We start from the raw sequence: 21876 nt of genomic DNA, 5'->3' as shown, positions 1-21876 counted from the left end.
AGATGACAAATTTCCCAGCATGCAAAGGGTTAAATGTATTTGCACATGTAGATGCCTGTTTTTATTAGCTTACCTGAGCTCAATGTGGTCAAAGGGGGCTATTTGGATAGTGTGATTTCCATAGTTGGTCCGTGCATGTGTGCGTCTGTTAACTTAAACAAATATATCCTCCTGAACTGTTGGGCAGAATTTCACAAAACTTAAGGGACTGTTTCTTGGTTGATCCACTATGAGCGTTGTTGAAATTGTTCTTGTCTTTTATTTGATAAGAACATGGCTCCCATTAAAGGATTTTTTAAATTATAATTTTTTTTCTGTAAAACCTTAATTCAATTATATTTGGTTGGGAGCATCAAATTGTGGTACCCTGCAAAGTGTATTCAAAATATGTCCTGATAATTCAACTGTCTTGTTACTAGATGCCCCACTTTTAATATAGACTTCTAGCAAAATTAACAACACACATTTTCTTCTTAATAGACAGGGCCCTTGGGTGTAATATTTGTTATGTTACATCAGATAGTCCCTATCAAGTTTATTCAAATTATGCATCTGGGGTCAAAATTAGGCCCACTTGTGTGGATGTATGAATGTTTACATGGACTTTCATAACAAAATATGTTTTAATTATTATGCTGTAATCAAAAGCAGACTCTAACAGGGTCTAGAGTATTAGTATTGCTGTCAACTGAGTTACAGTTTCTCAGGTTAGCATACATAAGACCATCAGGATCCTCTTGTGATGATGTACAAAACAACAAAATGTCACACCCACCCTTGAACTCTTTGCCAGCATATGTAAGCAATGCATTTATATTTTGCTTTACAAATTTATGCTTAAACTATGTTTTAACATTATTTTCTATAAACAAATGTTATGCTTGTGGGGATATTCCATTGAAATGCCCCTTTAATAATGGACTCAAAGAAATACATTTTAGTCTGGCTCTGAGAAAACTGGGCTTAATGCATGTACAAAAGTGATGTCATAGATTAGCCTGGGCAGTCCGCACAGGCTAATCGGGGACAACACTTTGCACTTAAATAGATTTAAAAAAAAAATTGGAGTCTTTAATTGACAAAAATCCATTTTAGATGGAAAGCGTTAACCCTGATAAGCCTGGCAGACTGCACAGGCTAATCTGGGACAATACTTTAGGCACATGCATTGAGCGCAGTTGTCCCAGAGCAAAGCTTTTTAAAATAAATATCAATAAATATTTATTGCACCTTTCAAATGTAATGCATGTAACAATGTGGATATTCTATTGAAATGCCCCTTTATTAGTGGACTCAATATAGCAATACATTTAAATAAATATTCATAAATATTTATTGCACCATTCATCGATAATGTATCACAATACTTTTAAACGTCCGCATGCAGCGCCGACCAGCTGTTACGTCCCTTTAATGCCATGCCAGACCCGCTAGGGGGTGGGGGCGGGGGAGGTATATTGTGCAACAAGCACTTGTGTTCAGGAATAAGCTGCATCGTTGTTGATGATGACGAGTGATGACACCCTTCTTCAGGCACGACTTGGATATGTCTGTGATCGCTAACATTGTTTCCCACTTTGACGACGATCTCACCATAGTGATTCTGATCTGCATGATTGTTCGCAGTTTTATTAGAGTAGTTTGTGTGGTTTGCATGTAGGCTATTTCTTACATTGTTGACCTCATTGCGCTGTTTTGGATCCTTCGTACTGCTCGAAACAACTCGGTATTCTGGTACTTCGTAAATTCTTTTTGAGCTCGTGGAGCTTGAATCGTCTGCAGTTTTATTTGGGTCACACTTGTGACCTCTGTGTTCGATAAGATCCGCTACCATCTTAACATTCTGCGGATTCAGGGAATCCTTGTCAATGCCATGGAGGTCAGTGAATTCACTATAATTTTCTGGTTGTTCATCGTCAAAACTTGAGTAAGCCGATTCCTCTGTATTTGCCAACTTGCCGTTTACTCTACGAGCTACAGGTTGCGGCATGAAAGTGGACACGCCGGTAGCAGTGTCATACACAGCGGTTTCATCCTCGATTGCTTGTCCAGGACAATTAAATTTGAATATCATGGTCTCGTAAGGCGTTAATACGCTTTGTGGGTCGTTCTGGTTTGAGGTAACGTGTGTATGCACAACTGTTTCTTGTTTGTGGTTGGCGTCTTGAAGATTTTGGCCATCAGGCTTGTCGTCAGAGAGTAAATGCAGCTCGGTACTGCGGTTGTCATCTAGAGTGGTCTGCGTTTCACTCTTGATGGTATTTCTTCGTCGTTCTCTGCCAAACGATATATACCTGTCAATATATAAGGGATTTCTTTTGTTTGTTATGTGAAATATTAACACTGGAAAGGTATACGAGCAGTATTTTTTAAAAGCACTTGTGTGTCCAGTTTTTTCTAGTGGGTATTTTGGTTATTTAAAAAAAGGATTCCAAAACATTAACTAATATAAAATTTATCTCAGAGATTTTTATTGTTATTACTTTGCATTAATTGAAAAAAAAGAAAGCAAATACCTTTACTTTATATATATATTGCACTTAACTGCACTGTTAAAACTGTGCTTTTGACTTTTAGTGCATTTCTTTGATATGTGCCGTTTTGTGTTTAAACAAATTATCATCTGTTAAATTTGTTGATCTGTGTGGGGTAAATGTGAGAAAAGTAGAAAATTGAGACAAGAAAATATCACCAAACAAAACAACAACACATCAATTTCCAAATTAGGGGACATTTGCAGACTTATTAACCATCAATAATGTAGAAAGTATTGTAATGACAGCCTTTTTAAAAGAAAAAGTGGGAGCAATTACCGACTTGTCCAATTTGCCCAGCACATATGTTTGAGGTTTTGTATAATATTTCTCCTAGAGCAGTGGTTCATTAGTGCAATCAATTAAGCTGGTACCACCTGATTAAACTCAGAACGCATGTATTATTCATGGCAACCAAAGAATCTACTTTGGCTCCGAGACATTATATGAGTGGAGCAGACAGTTTATAGTCCAAGGGGGTCCATATTTTGCGGTATTTGAGAATTATTGTGACAGCATTGGTGGAAGATTACTTAAACATTAGCCGTAAGACGAATTTTCGGGAAACATTGAGTCCTTTTAGTGTGAAGTATTTTGCAGGGCATGCAAATTGTTGTGACCCTGTTGTTGAAATTTTGGGGAACTGTTGACTTTTTCATTAGTGAAGTTGTTAGGACGAAGTCCTTTTCCAAACTCATGGTATTGATATCTGTATTGGCCAAAGTTTGGTTGCTTTTATATTTTGCCATTCAATTTCAAACAATTTAAATTGCATCTAATTCTCAGTCGATTACTCTAGAATAACTTACTGCATTAAACCATTTATGCCTAGTGGACTCTCCCATCCTTCTAAATTGGATCAATTTATTTCCAAAATTAGGGATTTCTAGTATATTTATTTCTATATTTAGAATATTTCTTACAGAAATTCATTTTAGCAAACAGCAAAGACCCTGATGAGACGCCATATCATGCGGCGTCTCATCTGGGTCTACACTGTTTGCCATTAAGGCCTTTTTTCTAGACGCTAGGCATGAATGGGTGAAATAATATATAATGATATACAGTTGAAGTTTCTTAAAGATACAATTGTACAAACATAAAAGCTTTTTTTCTAAAATGAAATATGACAAAAGCACTTTAAACATTGTATATCAAGTAGAATTCCTGTCATGAGGATTTTTAACCAGGTTTTTAACCAGGTTTCCCGAAGGAAAAAGCAGGTTATTAGATTGGCGAATGCGGGCTGGCTGGCTGGCTGGCTGGCTGGCGGGCGGAACAAGCTTGTCCGGGCCATAACTTTGTCGTTCATTGTGAGATTTTAAAATCATTTGGCACATTGTTAACCATCATTAGACGGTGTGTCGCGCGAAAAAATTACGTCAATATCTCTAAGGTCAAGGTCACACTTTGAGTTCAAAGGTAAAAAATAGCCATAAATGAGCTTGTCTGGGCTATAACTATGTCATTCATTATGAGATTTTAAAATCATTTGGCACATTTGTTCACCATCATGGGACGGTGTGTCGCACAAAAGAATCACGTCAATATCTCCAATGTCAAGGTCGCCACGACTAAAAATAGATTTATTTTAAAACAAACTTACAAAGGGGGTTAATTTTGTTTGTTCATTTCAAAAGTTCAGTTTGATTTGTCTCCCTTTATCAGATTTTTTTTCACAATGAAAACCTGGTTTTGTGACAATTTTGTCCCTTGTTCTTTGATATCCAGTGGAAAGCTTTGACATATAATTAAGAAAAACACTTTTAAATTGCAAGTATTTAATGCCACACTGGTGCATCTGCTTAACGCTTCTGTTTTTAATAGAATAGTGTAGCAATAGGCACAAAATACACAGATTTTCTTCGAAGGTTATTCTGTCACATTTGAGTCATTAAACGGCAGCTGTAATTGTCAGTTTTACAGGGAAGTGACACCGGCAGCAGATGTCAGGGGACTTGGAATGAAAGTGTTTTATCCTCGAGCGTTAATTTGTGCTGATGGTTAAATAATTAATCACTAGCAGAAGTAAAATAATAATGCAATAATAGGGATTATATATAATTATGGTTGTGGCCAAATTGCGCAGAATGTTTTACCAAAAGTAGAAAATGTTGATTATTTGAAAGACGTAAATAAAGGGAGGGAACAAACATTAGTGAGGGAAAAATTGTGTGTATCCAAACATGATCATTTTCCCCTTTGAAAAAGTTGGATATGTTGCGTTGTCAGTCAGAAGGTTTGTCACTCCATAGACTATTGTTTTCGATAAATATTGAGAATTCTTTTACCTAAAATATCAACAAAACACTTTGATACACAGTTATCTAAATTGGTATACTTATTAATGGGAAGGAAAGGAAGACACCTTGCACATGTGTGTAACCAGATAATTATAGGATGCTAAGAAAACTTTGATCAAAGATCTTCCAAAATGATATGTTGATTATTTGTTGGAAAGCGAGCCACATATTTATTCGGAGGTCAAAGGGTCAAGGTTACAGGGACCAGTTTAACGCTTTAATAAAGGATCATACAAATTTGTGTGTTGGTCAGTCTTGATTTGAAGTAAGACACCTACTAGTTCTGAGATATATTTGCACTTGAAATTAAAACAATATTCTTTTCACAATTATTGCACAATCTAATGACTTGCTTTAGATGTTTTAAGAAAGCTCTTGTTATATATTATATGTTGTTTGGACATCGGTCTTTACTCGTGCATTTTTAATAAAGTTTTTTCTGCAACAAATGCTGCCACCACTTGTTTAGAGGATACCCTCAACAATTATTTCATATTATGAAAAACATAAATAAATTAATCACTTTGGGAAAATGGGGCTGAATGCATGTGCGTAAAGTGTTGTCCCAGCTGACTGCACAGGCAATAATCAGGGACTTCACTTTCCCTGCTCAACTGGATTTGGTTATTAAGACACATCCTTTAAAGGGGCCTTTTCACAGATTTTGGCATGTTTTGAAATTTGTCATTAAATGGTTTATATTGATAAATGTTAACATTGAATCTTAAAATCTCCAGTAAAAAATCAAGAATAAAAAAAAAAAAGTAACCCTCAGCAGGGCTCGAACCACTGACCCCTGGAGTCCTGGAATTAAAAGTCTACCACTTAGACCACTCGACCATCCTTCCTCATGCAATGAACGATGTATTTTATACTTTATTTAAGAAATCCTCGTAGATGAAATCCTCGTAGATTCACAAAATATAAGGACAACAACAGAACTCTCCAAATTATTCATTCGTTTCGCGTTGCAACGCGATATAATTTTCAGGTCTTTAAACATGTCAAAAGATGCATATAATGGCTATTTTAGAGCATGGTCAATGTTAAGTATTACTGTTTCCTCACAAATGTCATAACTAAAACAAAAATGTGCGATTCTGAAACAAATTTTTTCAATATTGTCAATTTACCAAAACGTGAAAAGGCCCCTTCAAATAAAAACTCCATAAAATTGTTAAGTGTTGTGCTCAATTAGCCTGTGCAGACTGCACATGCTAATCTGGAATGGCACTTGACTCTCATCCAGTAAGCCCAGTTTTCCCAGCAAGGCTCAAATGCAATCAGTACCTATAGCAGACAAATCCAGTGGCCATCACCCATTATTTTCAGGATATCCTCAACAAGTATTTAATAACACAAAATACTTTTATTAGAAAAACAAAACAAAAATAAATATAAGGATTGGTACCTGTAGCAGACAAATCCGATCGCCATCACACATAATTTTGAGGATATCATCAACAGTATTTTATACCAGGAAATACTTTTATTAGAAAAACAAAACAAAAATAAATATAAGGATTGGTACCTGTAGCAGACAAATCCGATCGCCATCACACATAATTTTGAGGATATCATCAACAGTATTTTATACCAGGAAATACTTTTATTTGAAAAACAAAATAAAAATAAATATAAGGATTGGTACCTGTAGCAAACAAATCCGATGGCCAAGAGCAGGGCAACGATCAGCAGTCCCAGAAAGATGTTCACTATGACCACACCTGGGGAATGAAGAGAAGACCTGTTCATTCGGGGAGGGACAGGGCCCGTTTGCTCAAACTTTTAACGGCCAGTTAAAGTAAATCTGTTAAGTTCAGACCAAAATAAAGTTAATTTTTAAAGCAATAATATTATCAAACAGTGTGCAAATTATTTGACAAAACTATTTTTTACAATTAACACATTATTTTATCAAAGGTTTATTTATTAAGTCACATAAATCACGTTATTAAAAAATTAACTGCTGTAATAATAACTGGCGGTTAAATTATTGAGAAACCAGGGCCTGATTTTAGTAAATGCTGTTTTTGAAATGTCCCTTATTTAAAGCAAAAAGGTCCTTTCAGTTTAACATTATAGTTCTCTATTGTTAGATGTTTACTATGACCACACCTGGTGAAGGCAAAGAATCCCTGTTCAGTCCTGGAGGGACTGGAGTTTAACCCCTTCCTGCTAGGAAGCAAAGTAAAAATGGCTACATGCAACCAGAATAAAAAAATGAACAGCCTGCAAGTAACTCCCAGCCTTTTAAGGTTTTTGTGCTGTTTGATGCTCATGAGTATCTTTGGGTTGGAAATTGAGTGTAGTAAACAAATTATTTTTGTAAAGGACTATAAACGTGCTAAATGCATATAAAATTTCTTAATGGTTGATACAGTGAACAGACCGTTTATGAAGATTTTTGACCTTAAATGTACATTGTCTTTGATGCATGCAATTTTTAGCTCGGCTGTTTTCGGAGAAAACCCGAGGTATTGTCATAGCCAGCTCCTCATGTCAAACAGTTGGTTTGTGAGTAGGTTATTAGTACCTCCAGATGTTGTTTCCGCTCTGTTTCTTTTATGTTTCTGTTGCTCTGGTAGAGTTGTAATATTTTGATCTAATCTGATTAATATTTCCTGTAACCAGATGATGCGTCACTAACAACTACTAGTTCATCCTGTAGTTATTAACTTACTGTCCCTGACAGGCATAAAGGTCTCTGTGAGTTTGTTCGAGGGGGACACGCTTTCACATTTATTGCATAATGACAACACAAACAATTGCTTAAAGGTTTTGCCATTTCTGATTATGTCAATTATAAACTTTCTATGCATCTGTTTGCAGTCCTGAGGGCCGTTTCATAAATGATTGTAGGACACTCTTCTTTACAAAATTTCAGGTATTGCGGAAAGTGTCGTCCCTGATTAGCCTGCACAAAGTGCACAGGCTAATCTGGTAAGACACTTTAGGCACATTCATAAAGCCCTGTTTTTTCATAACCTGGCTCAGTAAGCATACACATGACTACACTTACGTAGTAGAGTGACCAGTTTCCAGGGGTCAGATTTACCAGGACTGGGCTTTGGGTCCGATATGGTTTCTCCTGAAATAGAGCAAATGGATAAAATATTGTTACTAGCCCATTCCATATGCAGTATTCTGTGAAAATGGCTTTGGGTCCGATAGCATTTCTCCTGAAATATAACAAACATGTAAAATAATGGTTGTTTCTGGCCCATTCCAGAATGCTTGGACTTCTCATATGCAGTATTTTGTACACTTGGCTTTGGGTCCGATAGTGTTTCTCCAGAAATATAACAAACAACTAAAATTATGGTTGTTTCTGGCTCATTTCAGAATGTTTGGACTTCTCATATGCAGTATTTTTATGCCCCCGGTACGGTGGCATATAGCAGTTGAACTGTCCTGTCCGTCAGTCAGTCAGTCAGTCAGTCAGTGTGTCAGTCGGTCCGTCCGTCAGAAAACTTTAATGGCCATAACTTTTTCAATTTTGAACATAGCAACTTGATAATTGGCATACATGTGCATCTCATGGAGCTGCACATTTTGAGTGGTGAAAGGTGAAGGTCAAGGTCATCCTTCAAGGTCAAATGTCAAATATATGGGGTCTGTCTGTCCGTCCGAAAACTTTAACATTGGCCATAACTTTTTCAATATTGAAGATAACAACTTGATATTTTGCATGCATGTGTATCTCATGAAGCTGTGCATTTTGAGTGGTGAAGGGTGAAGGTCAAGGTCATCCTTCAAGTCAAATGTCAAATATATGGCGTCTGTCCGTCCGTCCGAAAACTTTAACATTGGTTATATAATTTTTATACGACTGTTTTAAAAAAACGGGACATATTATAGTTTCACCTTGGCGGCGGGCTGTTGGCAGGCGGGCGGGCGGCTTCCACTGCAGAGTGTCCGCTCTCTAATTCAAAGAGTTTTCATCCAATCTTCACCAAACTTGGTCAGAAGTTTTATCTAGACAATATCTAGGTCAAGTTCGATTATGGTTTATGCCGGGTAAAAAACTCGGTCACAGGGTCACTTAGTGCATTTCAAGCATTTAGCATGCTGTCCGCCCTCTAATTGAAGAAGTTTTATCTGATCTCTACCAAACTTGGTCAGAAGTTGTATCTGGACAATATCTAGGTCAAGTTCGAATATGGGTCATGCCGGGTCAAAAACTAGGTCAGGGGGTCACTAAGTGCATTTAAAAGCATTTAGCATGGTGTCCGCTCTGTAATAGAAGTAGTTTTTATCCGATAATCACCATACTTGGTCAGAAGTTGTATCTAGACAATATCTAGGTCAAGTTCGAATATGGGTCATGCAGGGTCAAAAACTAGGTTACAGGGTCACTTATTGCATTTCAAGCATTTAGCATGGTGTCCACTCTCTAATTGAAGTAGTTTTCATCCAATCTTATCCAAATTTGGTCAGAAGTTGTGTCTAGACAATATCTAGGTCAAGTTCAAATATGGGTCATGCCGGGTCAAAAACTCGATCACAAGGTCACTTAGTGCATTTCAAGCATTTAGCATGGTGTACGCTCTCTAATTGAAGTAGTTTTCATCTGATCTTCACCAAATTAGGTCAGAAGTTGTGTCTAGATAATATGTAGGTCAAGTTCAAATATGGGTCATGGTAAAGTTATTAAGTTGTCCAAAACCTTCAAACGGGCGTAACTTGTGACAGTTTGGCACTCTTGTTCAATATTGAAGATAGCAACTTGATATTTAACATGCATGTGTATCTCATGATGCTGCACATTTTGAGTAGTGAAAGGTGAAGGTCAAGGTCATCCTTCAAGGTCAAATGTCAAATATATGGCGTCTGTCCGTCCGTCCGAAAACTTTAACATTGGCCATCACTTTTTCAATATTGAAGATAGCAACTTGATATTTGGCATGCATGTGTATCTCATGGAGCTGCACATTTTGAAAGGTGGAAGGTCAAGGTCATCCTTCAAGGTCAAAGGTCAAATATATGGCATCTGTACATCTGTCCGAAAACTTTAACTTTCGCCATAACTTTTTCATGCCCCTGAAGGGTGGCATATAGTTTTTGAACTGTCCGTCTGTCAGTCCGTCCGTCCTAATACTTTAGCATTGCCCATAACTTTTGCAATATTGAATATAGCAACTTGATATTTGTCATGCATGTGTATCTCATGGAGCTGCACATTTTGAGTGGTGAAAGGTTAAGGTCAAGGTCATCCTTCAAGGTTAAAGGTCAACGTCAAAGGTCAAATTTTGCAATATTAAAGATAGTAACTTGATATTTGGCATGCATGTGTATCTCATGGAGCTGCACATTTTGAGTGGTGAAAGGTCAAGGTCATCCTTCAAGGTCAAAGGTCAAATTTTGCAATATTGAAGATAGCAACTTGATGTTTGGCATTCATGCATATCTCATGGAGTTGCACATTTTGAGTGGTGAAAGGTCAAGGTCATCCTTCAAGGTCAAAGGTCAAATTTTACAATATTGAAGATAGCAACTCAATATTTGGCATGCATGCTTATCTCATAGAGCTGCACATTTTGAGTGGTGAAAGGTCAAGGTCATCCTTCAAGGTCAAAGGTAAAATATATGGCTTCAAAGCGGCGCAATAGGGGGCATTGTGTTTCACGAACACAGCTCTTGTTTTATAAAATTATGGGCGTATACTGGATCTAAATAGTTTAAAGTCCAAAGAATTGAACAAGAACATTCATAAGGAGGCCATTTTGTTTGATTGTTGTACGGAACTGAGATTGAAAAGGTGCATACTTCTTATATGCAGTATTTTGTATAGAATTAGGGCTATATTATATGAGTGATCTTAACAGTATAATATCAGAAAACTACCAAAAGAACATTCATTGAAAGACCATTTGTATGGTTGTCGCATATGGAATTAAGAATAAATTGTCATTGGTTGTCTTTTGTATTTAATATAGTGCTAAGACTTACATTGTAAGAGCCCCATTATTCAAAAATGGGTCTTATGCCCTATGTAGCCAGCAAAACTCCAGACCAGCCTGCACATCCTAGCAGTGCTCAAGACAAAGAGCTACCCAGTCCGCTATAAAGTCAGGCAAGATTTGTTGGTATCGTTAGCAGACAGGATGGCACCAGACAAGACTGTGCAATTGCGCAGACTGTTGTGGATCTATGCTGGCCTCATAACTTGTAAGACCCATTTTTGCCTTGACTGGGCTCATTCAGTGGAACTCCTTAGAATACCGCATTTTTGTCCCTTACCGGTTTCTTTGGAGGGGACTAATGGTTTGCGCTCTGTCTGTCATTCCGTCAGTCAGTCACACTTTTCTGGATCCTGCGATAACTTTAAAAGTTCTTAATATTTTTTTCATGATACTTCTTGAAACATGGATAGATGGCAATATGGTCATTATGCACGTTATTTCAATTTTTCATACATAAAAAATTCTGGTTGCTATGGCAACAAATAGACTAAAAATACTGCTGAAAATGACGGTTTTCTGGATCCTGCGATAACTTTAAAAGTTCTTAATATTTTTTCATGAAACTTGAAACATGGATAGATGTCAATATGGACATTATGCACGTCATTTCATTTTGTTCCTACGTCAAAACTTCTGGTTGCTATGGCAACAACAACATAAAAAAAAATCTGACAATGGTGGAATTTCTGACAATGGTGGAGCCGGTACGGGACTATATTGCTTGGCAATAGTCTTGTTTTGTCATAAATTTAGCAAGAGCCTCAAACAAGGAGCTACGCTGGCCTCTTTAAACTTGTAAGACCCATTTTTGCTTTGACTCAGCCTATTACAGTGGAATTCTTAAGGATACTGCAATTTCTTGTCAAATATTTAGCAAGAGCAGCAGCTGACATCTAGAATTTTATGGCAATAATCATCTGAATTTATTTTCCTGTAATAATTGCTATTATCTGCGGTATTGCGTTGAAGATTTATTGGTTACTGTGAATGATTTTTCAATGGATAATCATTACAGACAGAAGACAGTTGAAGGCTTTGATAATTTTCTCTTGTCAGGAGTATTGAATCCTGTTTGGAACATTTAAATTCACTGAACAGTTTTCTTTCATTTGAGAAAATTCATTTCATGGTGGTTTCTATGAAGGATTTCTGGGAATTTGATGATTTGGAAACAAAACCATGCTCTAGCATTCTGTAGTAAAAAAGTTTTAAAAGTTCCCTTGCCCAGGGTGCAAACGCATTTTTTCCAGATGAAAAGTCTAACAAGCAAATCCCTATCTGCTATCTACGAGACTTTGAATTGACTTACAAAATAATGCTTCAAAATGTTTACTTTGTCAATCAATGATTGTACATTAAGGACATTATTTTGAATAAAACTTGGAACAAGGGGAGTTGTTTCATATTTATAAATATAGAGCTGCATCTTTTTGTTTTATACTCGTTTTGATAGTTTTGAAGATTGTCAGTTTTATCAGGAAGTATGTATTTGCAGAAACAAAGTAGTATGAAAATAAGAAACATTTGTTTCCAGAGTGATAAAATTGGTTGTAAGTGCTATATGAAGAGTCAAACAGGAAAAATAACAGACAATCAATTTAGTTCTTGTCACATCCAAGAATTTGGTTAACATGTTTCTGTTCGAATGTTGCACAATTGTGTAAACCCGTTATAAAATGCCAATCAAGTATCCAGACATTGTTATATAACATAATTATACTTTTGGTGTCTGCTTGAATTCATGAGCAGACGCACTCCCGCACTTGCTAACACCCACCAGACATTCTTGTTCTTGGGATTATTGTGTTTGAAATCAATGTCTTACAATGTTTCATTATGCATAAAACTGTCTGGCAAAGTGATACCACATTACTGCGTTGATATGTCTTTTTGTACCGTGGGGGGCAGTGAATTTGCATCTCCTTTGTCGGTCATATTACCAGACTGCCCTGATTCATGGTTGTCAAAGACAATAAAGTATATGACCAGAAAACTACACATTTCTGTAGAGGAGGCAACTCAAACTATTTGGGTATCAGCCTAAACAGGATTTTTACCTTGAAAAGACTTCCTTGAAACGAAAAAATACAATAAAAGTGTTGTCCTGATTGATTAGCCTGTGTGGACTCTACATGTATATTTGGGACGATACTTTATACACATGCATTAAACCCCTTTTTCCCACGGAGCAGTTCTTATGGACTTTTCCTTTTCTGTCAAATTCAGTGCGTCTTTTTGCTGCATGGACAGTGTGTCAACTCATGTCATTCAGTTTCATTGCTTGAGTAATGGAACTAGGCCCTTTTTCCACTCAAAAGCAAAGTGAAAATGGCTATGTGCAAAAGGTATCTTGCAGTCTGTTCAGATTTTATGCTGTTTGCTGCTCATCAGTATCTAGGATATGGAAATGAAACCATTAAAACTTGAATCTAGTAAGAAAGGTCTTCAATTAAATATAACTTTCTAAGGGACTACAAATGTGTCAATATACGTATCTAATTGGTAAAGGGTTAATAAGGGTTAAAAAGCTTTTGTAGCAGCTTGTGATTTTGAGTTCCTATGTACAGCAAGTGTTTTGGGATGAACAGAGCGTTGTATGTGGAGTACACTGACGTCCCAAAATGTTAACATTGAAAGACATACGAGAATTCTATGAATAATGCAAGCAGAGAACAGTAGTCTAAGCAAGTTTTCCTTAGAGCGGTGTACATTCTTGAGTGCTCTTAAATGAAATTCTATTGCCAAACATTTCTGAGCCTGGTTAAAATTTAATGGAAAAAAATGCCAGTAACAACATTACTTGAGACATTTGCTGGCCCTCCGACGCTGCTGTCATTGATTGGTTGATCCTCTGGTAGAGTCAAAGACGATTCGCTGGTGGGTTTTGGGTATCCAATTTTAGAAGACGTAGTTGTGGTAGACAGTACCTGTAAAAATATTTGTAGAAAAACATTCTTTAATTTAAACCTTATTAGTTTTGCTTGATTGCATCAAAAGTCTAAGGCATATTAGAAAGCTCTTGAGTTTGTTCCGGGAAGAACCAATACTTGGTGTCTTGGTGTCAATTGGCGGTCATCATGTTCACTACATCACAGCTGCCTTTTATATTTTACTATAAATATGAATTCTATGACCCTTCCAGTAGAAGAATGTCACATGACCCTTTCAGTTCAGGAATGTCACCTGGGCATTGTGTTTCACCTCTATCTGTGTGTCTGTGAATGTGTCATATGACAATTCCAGTAGAAGAATGTCACATGACCCTTGCAGTCCAGGAATGTCACCTGGGCATTGTGTTTTACCCCTATCTGTGTGCTAATGTGTCCCATGACCCTTCCAGTAGAGGAATGTCACATGACCCTGGCAGTCCAGGAATGTCACATGGGCATTGTGTTTTACCCCTTTCTGTGTGTCTGTGCCAGTCCATTCCTATTCAGCAGGGCCATACTCATATGAATACATTTGAACTTTTATGTGTAAACTGCTGCATGTAATGCATGTTAGTAGAATTGGTGTTAGTGTCAATAGGGGTTATGAAATGTGAAATGTTTCAAGTCTTAAATATACTCCATTGCTGAAGCAGTTTAATAATGGCTATTATTTAAGATCAAGCAATTGTGTTGATTGCTAAGCCTTACTTTGGCTGGGTGAAAATTATTTAGAGTCTCGGGAGAAAATACAAAATATTCTGTCAAGGTCACTTTTTATTGTCTGACATGGACATGTATTGTTTAAAGATTTTGACATTCAATGTAAAATACAATTTATTACATGATCTTACTAAATGTTGTTATAAATGCAATTTAATTTTGCATACTTGTAATTTAAGTAATAGAAATCTACAGAATATTTATAAACATGTGCCTCGCTGTGGAAAAATGAAACTTAATACATGTGCATAAAGTTTTGTCCCAGATTAGCGTGTGCAATCTACACAGGCCAAGTCAGAAAATAAACCTATCGTCGCTGTCGTTCTCAAACCTGGTAGCTCCAAAATTTTCAATTTGTTTTTCGTCTTTTTCGAATATATGAAACCTGGCGCGTGTTTTGGGCTATATCTTGTAGCTCGACGCCAATTAGAGCCCTTGCAAAAAGCCAAATGATGAAATATTGTAACTTGATTGTTGGCTTTTGTGTCTGGCGAAAAGTCGTAGCGATTATTGCTACGTCTTTTCACCTATAGGTACATCATTTCGTTTGGACAACTATCAGGATGAATTGTCGTACCTCATAAAAATGAAAAAACTGTGGTGACGAAATATTGTAACTACCATTTCTGAATTTCAGTATGACTTATCAGTATGACTTACGCGTCTACGGCTTATACCGTATTTTGCAGCTTCATTTGTTTGGTATTTTTACAGAATTTCACTTTCTAAAATGTTGTTATAAAAAATGTTACGTTTTTTTCTTTCTCCTGAAAAGTTGGCATGTTGTAGGTACAAGGTTTGAGAACGACAGCGACGCTATACTGAATTTTCTTTTAGAGATTCTTTATTAAAACAAAAAAATCTATAAAAGTGGAAAGTGTAGTTACCCTGTGGTGACTGCGCATGCTTATCTAGGACGACACTGCACACGTGCATTAAGCCCCGATTTTCAAGAGTGACACTCAATTTTAGTACCTGGTAGGGTTGGGTGTATCTGGCGGACATGATGACTGGGTCAAACCTCTCGCACTGCGTAGCATAGCTGTCATAGGCAGGTACTGCAGAGTGCCGGGACAAGACTGAAATAAAAGGAGAACAAAACATATCACACACATATTTAAGTCAATTTTCTGACTGAACTTTGATTTTGTCCACAAGTTTGTAGACGAGATCATCATGCTCAATTTGGTACTCACAGATTTGTATCCCCTGCCAGAGATGGAGGGATATAACATTGTTCTTGTGTGTCCTTCCCTCTGTGTGTCTATCACATTTTTTTTTAGGGCTATATCTCAGAAACTATATAAGATATCAACATGAAACTTCATAGGTGTATGTACAAGAACCATAACCATAAACTTTCTTTAATAAAAGTTATTGCCCTTTTTTTGTATGATGAAATTTTTCAGGCTATATCTCAGATACAGGGATCATATTTTCCTGCATCATCAATCAGTCTGGATTATGGATAATGGGGGGAAAAGTGTCCAAAAATGTATATCCAAAATCATGACAAATTACGTTAAAATATAAACCATTCATTTTGCCATTCATGAAGGTGGTTTAATAAATGTACAAATTTAATTCCCTTAGGCATTTTTTTAACGGAACATACGAGTTTTCTCATTTGGTTCTATCATTTGCTATTTCATTGTTGTTTCGTGTGCTGTTTTATCTGACTTTTCATCGTTGTCAATATTATTAATCTGTCATTCTGTGTGATTTGAAATCACGCATCTAAACTTCCAGTCGTGGTTATTCAACAACAAACAATAAAGTACACAAATTATTTTGATGCTAACACGTTTTTTACTAAAGATTTATACAATGTATATTATTTTTCTTGTGTACTAGTTTATGTGAATGTCCGCCCATAAAAATAACTTTCGGCTGTTCTGTCGATCAGATCCGCGACTTTCATTCATTTATTGCCGGATTATTACGCTGGTGGAAAATGTATCAGCATGTTTTGTTTAGTTACAGAGCGTGCTTTCAGGTCCACCCATCATTATTGCAGGATTTCCGATTTTCTTCTTTGTTTATATGAAAGTTTACTGTTTCATGCATTAAATGCACAATGTCCACGTGGATAACATCAAGGTTTTCATCTCCCAAGAAACTGTCAACGATTTTATCGTGGATGAGTACACATTACGGACCGATTAATTAGTGTGCTAGGTATAAGCCATTGAAATAGCGATTGATATTGACACGGGTTATTCACGCATGACTATTACACAACAACGCGAATCTTCGCTGCTTGGGGTCATAGTCCACCTTATCACACCTTATCGAGATAAGAATGTAAATAGGGTGTGTTAGCATGTGCGCTGTATAATCCATTTCATGACATTGGAATTTTAGCAAACACAATCGGACCGACTGTTTGGGATTTTCAATCGGTCTTTCATGACCCCAATCGGTCTAGGACCGACAAAACCGAAAAAAATATGATCCCTGCTCTGCAGATACCATGCAATATTTCAACATGAAACTTTAAAGGTGTATTGATATAAATGAGGAGAAGTGCCATGCTAAAAAAATAATAGTTATTGCCCTTTGTTGTTTTTTATGATTGAAATTTTCTGGGCTATATCTCAGATATGATTCAACATGAAACTTCATGGATGTGTAGAAATCAATTAGAAAAAGTGCCATGCACAAGAACCATAACCCAGCACTTTCCTTACTAAGACTTATTTCCCTTTGTTGTTTTTGTATGATGTAACTTTTTAAGGCTATATTTCAGATACGCTACAAGATCTCAACATGAAACTTCATGGGTGTGTAGATATCAATGAGGAGAATAGCAATTCATAAAAACAATTACCCTATACATAAATATTAAATATTAATAATTAACCCACACTTAATGATTATACTGTATATCAAGGGCTCGGAGTAATAGATATGGACTGTCTGCCTAGCGATTGGGAGGTCAAAGGTTCTAACCCCACTATGGGAACCTTTTTTTAGATCATCCCCAATGATACCAAGTACTTGCCTAGGCCCAGAAAATTTCCCTGTGCATCAAAGGACCTTGAATTAACTTAGAGGAAATGTAACCTTTTATGAGACAGCATGCCACATGCAAGAACAACTTACTTTTAGGTTTAAATCATAAATTCAGCGCTTTATTATAAATGAAGTGTCACACAGCTGTAAACTGTTGTAAAGTAAATAACTGATTCTTTGTACATAATAGCGTAAGTCAGTTGTGTCAAGGTAAATACCAATTATTCCATTTTTGATTACAACAAGCAATAACTATCCTACAGCAAATTTAGGCCCTACATAATGTCTCCCTAATCAATTCCAAGCAATTACCACCACTGATTATATTCTGTCTGGGCCACAAATTCTCATAGCCTGCTCCAACATAAGATGCAGCTGAAACCATAGGATCTTCACCTAATTTGGTGGACATCTGTGATGTACAGCATCCTGTAAGACTGGTTTTGCAGCTAAGCAATCAACTTAACCATCCTTGTATGCTCAGTAACAGTGCCCTATGTTGATCTTGGGATATTAGATGGGAACACTTTACTTCACAAAAATCAAAGTGCTGAAGGCACTGACGTAGGCCAATCTGACGGCCACATAAAATGCAAACACCAATATAATTACTTATAATTAATTGTTTGCAATTGTGATATTGTGCAAGATTTAAACAAATTCCGCTTATTCTTTCAGAGAAGAAACTTAGTTCAAACACATGATATATTTTAAAAGGTATTCAAACTATATACTGACTTTGAGATAAAGTTACACAAATTACATTTTTGAATAGTTAGTGAAAAAGAAAGGTTTAAATTGTTGTTTTTTGTCACTTATTTTTTGCATATTCACCACCTAAAATGTGTGTTATTAAGTGCTCATATATTCAAACCATGTGTAAATGTTCGCAAATAAAAATTATTACATCATATGTGGCCTCCTATGGCTTATTAGGATTTCATTTTTTCACTATCAAAATATATGGAATTTTAAAATTTGATTAACATGCAGTTTTCTTTTGACACATTCAAATCACTCTTTTAGAGCTGCAGCACGCAAAAGATGATCTTATGGAGTTTTGGCCAGCGTAGAGCCCAGTCTGTGCAAATGTGCACTGGTCAGGAGCTCAGAGCTGTACGCTATAAATCACACAAGGTTTTGTGATCACATTAAGTATCTCCAGACCAGACTGCGAGATGCTTAGGCTGGACTATAGTTATGCTGGATGCATATGGAATAAGACCCTTTTTCGCATTATGTCGGTCTTTAAAAATCTTTTTGTTTCTTATAAATGAAAAACCGAAGCACAATACTTGTCCCTGAAACAAAAAAAGTCAATCTGTGTTATTTATATCAAACTGGCACATTTTGGTAGCCTATTCAGTCTTTCAAGAACAATTTCCATAACGACTGAGTACGACAAATATTTGTGGTTTGATAATTAAATGATTTCCGTCTTATCAAGACACTACACTATTTGGGTAGTTTTTGTTTTCTCATCTTGAAAGCTAAACTTTGTTATAAATGTTTATCGATAGTCTATTATGTCTTCCCCTGACAATTTAGTGACTGATTGCCAAGTCAAAATGCAAAGATTGCCATCAATGCAAAACGCTGGTTTTAATATGAATATAAGTAATAATGCTTTTAAGTCCGAATGCTTTTAATTGTAGGCCATTTATTTGATTTTGTGTGTGTGGTCCTGATATAATTTGTTTTTTAATTTAAAGAAAATACCTTAAATTCATAAAATCCCTTATAGCTGAGGCTATTTTAAGTTTTTCGGTTTAAGTTAATATCGCTTTATTGTTGAATATTATATTATTTGTAAGCAGATTACATTGAATTTCACATTGGACAAACACTCCGAGATTTTTATGTATAAAGCACACCCCTCTAGCAAATTTAGGACTTTATTAGTTCTATTAGCCTATAGATTACCATGGCCTGCTCAAATATTGAAGCAGCTGACACCACAGGATCCTTGCCTAATTTGGTGTAAACACATCCCTCTAGCAAATTTAAGAAGACTTCCAGAATCACCCTCATCAATTCCAAGATATACCAATGATGTGTTCTATCTATAAGCCTATAGATTACCATGGCCTGCTCAAATATTAAAGCAGCTGACACCACAGGATCCTTGCCTAATTTGGTGGACATTTGTCATGCATAACAGTGTCTGATGTCTCATCAACAGATTTATCATGGAGCTATAATTATGGTGGTAATTTGACTTCACAAAATTATGCCTAATATTTTGATAATACCCCTGCGAAATGTTTAAGAATGCTTCATGAACTATTCGCATTGTCTTCATGAAGCATTCATGAGGGTACTTCATGAAGACTTCATGAGAAACATGTGAACTCAAAATGAGACTATTCCTGAAAAGTTCATAAAACAGAGTTCATGAACTATTCATGAAGTGGAAAATGCATCAAATCTTCATAATATCATGCATCCTTAATGCACATGGAGATTTCATGAAGAGTTCAAGAAGTTTACACACCTAATATTCATGAGTTATTCATGAAGTTTTATGCATGAAACTGTACTTATCTCATATTCATGAAGAATTCATTAATTTCTTGCTCACTTCATGAAACTTTACTTCATGAAGAGTTCATGCATTTTTTGTTCAATATTTCAATGTCTCATTTTTAGTTCAAGAATATTTACTTCATGAAGTTGAACACTTCATGAATATAATCATTCTTAAAACATGAAAATTTAATTCATGAAGTTTTCATGAAGTGAAACCTCTACATTTAGCCTTGCCAACAGACAAGTTTTAGTCTTATCACTAAAAAAAACTCAAACATCAAATACAGCACAGAAAATAAATTTATTGATCGCATTTATATTAAAATAGTTACTTCATGAACATTTAATTATTCTTGAAACTTTATGAAAATTTACTTCTTGAAGTTTTCATGAAGTAAATTAGTCTTGTCAACAGACAAAAAGTCTGATCACTGAAAGAACTTAAAGATAAAATTCAACATTGTAATAAAATCATTAGAATTGCTGACACTTCATCGGCATGTTGGCGAACAGTTAATGAATTACATGTACATGAAATGATTGGTTATGCTTCTGATTCTGTTGATGACAAAAACATTCATAAAGCAGACAAAAGATTGATATAATGTAGCAAAATTTTGAAAACATATGTAAACAGAGTACCAAAGAAGTTGAAATGGAACCAATCAGTTTAGCCGGTAATTTATTAAAGACTTACATTTCCAAATATAACATAAACCATGTGCCTTCATTCAGCTTGCCTACTGTTTCAACTTCCTGTGCACACAATATTCTTCCTTTGTAAAAACAGCAATGCACATGTTTTGTTCTAAAAAATTTCATAAAACATTCATAAAATAATTTATGAATAGTTCATTGGTGGTTTAAGAATACTAAATTCAACAAATATTCTTCATTTATTCTTAAAACATGTTATGAATAATTCATGGAGGGTTTAAGAATCTTATATTAAAAAAATATTCATAAAACATGCATGAAATAATTTATGAATATTTCATGGGTGGTTTAAGAATATTTAAGTCATGAAATATTCTTAATTTTTTCTTCATTTATTCTTAAAACATTTTATGAATAATTCATGGGTGGTTTAAGAATCTTAAAGTCAAAAAATATTCATAAAACATGCATGAAATAATTTATGAATATTTCATAGGTGGTTTAAGAATATTAAATTCATGAAATATTCTTAATTTATTCTTAAAACATTTTTATGAATAATTCATGCATTTTGGGAATCCTTGAAATATTCTTAATATCTTCATGAATTGGAAAAACCTCACTTCATGAAGAAAACTTCATGAAGTGACGTTAAGAATTAATGAAGAAGAGTTCATGAATAATTCTTTAAAGTATGAAAAATTCATGATTTCATGAATATCATTTCGCAGGGGTACCGCGGTCAAAAAGGTTTTCTCTCCTGCTTTTTGGCAATTTGTAACCAGAACATTATTGAGAAGTTAATTTTGATCATATCCAGTATATACATATACATTATATAAAAAAACACCATACAGAGAACACCTGATACTATAGGGACCTCGCCTAATTAGGTAGCCATGTGTAATGCACTGGCGTTACTGTTTGCTTAGCTGTAAGACCTGTTTTACAGCTAAGCAATCAATGTTACTGTCCAATGCTAAATTACTGCATTTATCATGGGAAATGGGGTGACATTTGGCATCACTAGACTGCTGCCTAATTTTTGTGATGAAAATGAAGTGAAAAAGTTTCGTTTTATTTTTAGGTCAATGTGATATCAGAAAATTATTGATAAATTGTTATCATTGTATATGATACTCTTTTTTTCAATTATTGTGGTAAAGAATATGGAATTAAATAAATGGACTTGACACTTTGTTATTTCTTTTTTTGCCATTGG

General features: G+C 35.5%; 1 protein-coding gene across 1 annotated transcript; it reads right to left on the bottom strand.

Moving 5' to 3' along the window:
• Positions 1-1263: 1263 nt before the first annotated feature.
• Positions 1264-20755, bottom strand: LOC127856608 (uncharacterized). The gene is made up of 6 exons (XM_052392917.1): positions 20695-20755; positions 15429-15532; positions 13604-13730; positions 7860-7928; positions 6489-6564; positions 1264-2294 (listed from the first exon to the last, which is right to left on the bottom strand). The coding sequence occupies exons 1-6, from the start codon at positions 20726-20728 to the stop codon at positions 1370-1372; spliced, it is 1335 nt and encodes a 444-aa protein (XP_052248877.1). The 5' UTR covers positions 20729-20755; the 3' UTR covers positions 1264-1369.
• Between the last annotated feature and the right edge of the window lie 1121 nt (positions 20756-21876).

Source organism: Dreissena polymorpha, chromosome 13 (genome assembly GCF_020536995.1).
Source record: "Dreissena polymorpha isolate Duluth1 chromosome 13, UMN_Dpol_1.0, whole genome shotgun sequence".
NCBI lineage: Eukaryota > Metazoa > Mollusca > Bivalvia > Myida > Dreissenidae > Dreissena > Dreissena polymorpha.
Note: the sequence above shows the minus strand (reverse complement) of the source record. Positions and strands in the feature narration are given on the sequence as shown.

What these genes read in the sequence shown, in the direction of transcription:
- LOC127856608 (XM_052392917.1), bottom strand. Translation starts at nt 20,728, where the DNA reads ATGAAGGCACATGGTTTATGTTATATTTGGAAAT. An exon ending in GATACACCCAACCCTACCAG is followed by an intron (nt 13,731 to 15,428) that starts GTACTAAAATTG and finishes ATATTTTTACAG; the next exon opens with GTACTGTCTACCACAACTAC. An exon ending in GAAACTGGTCACTCTACTAC is followed by an intron (nt 6,565 to 7,859) that starts GTAAGTGTAGTC and finishes TTCATTCCCCAG; the next exon opens with GTGTGGTCATAGTGAACATC.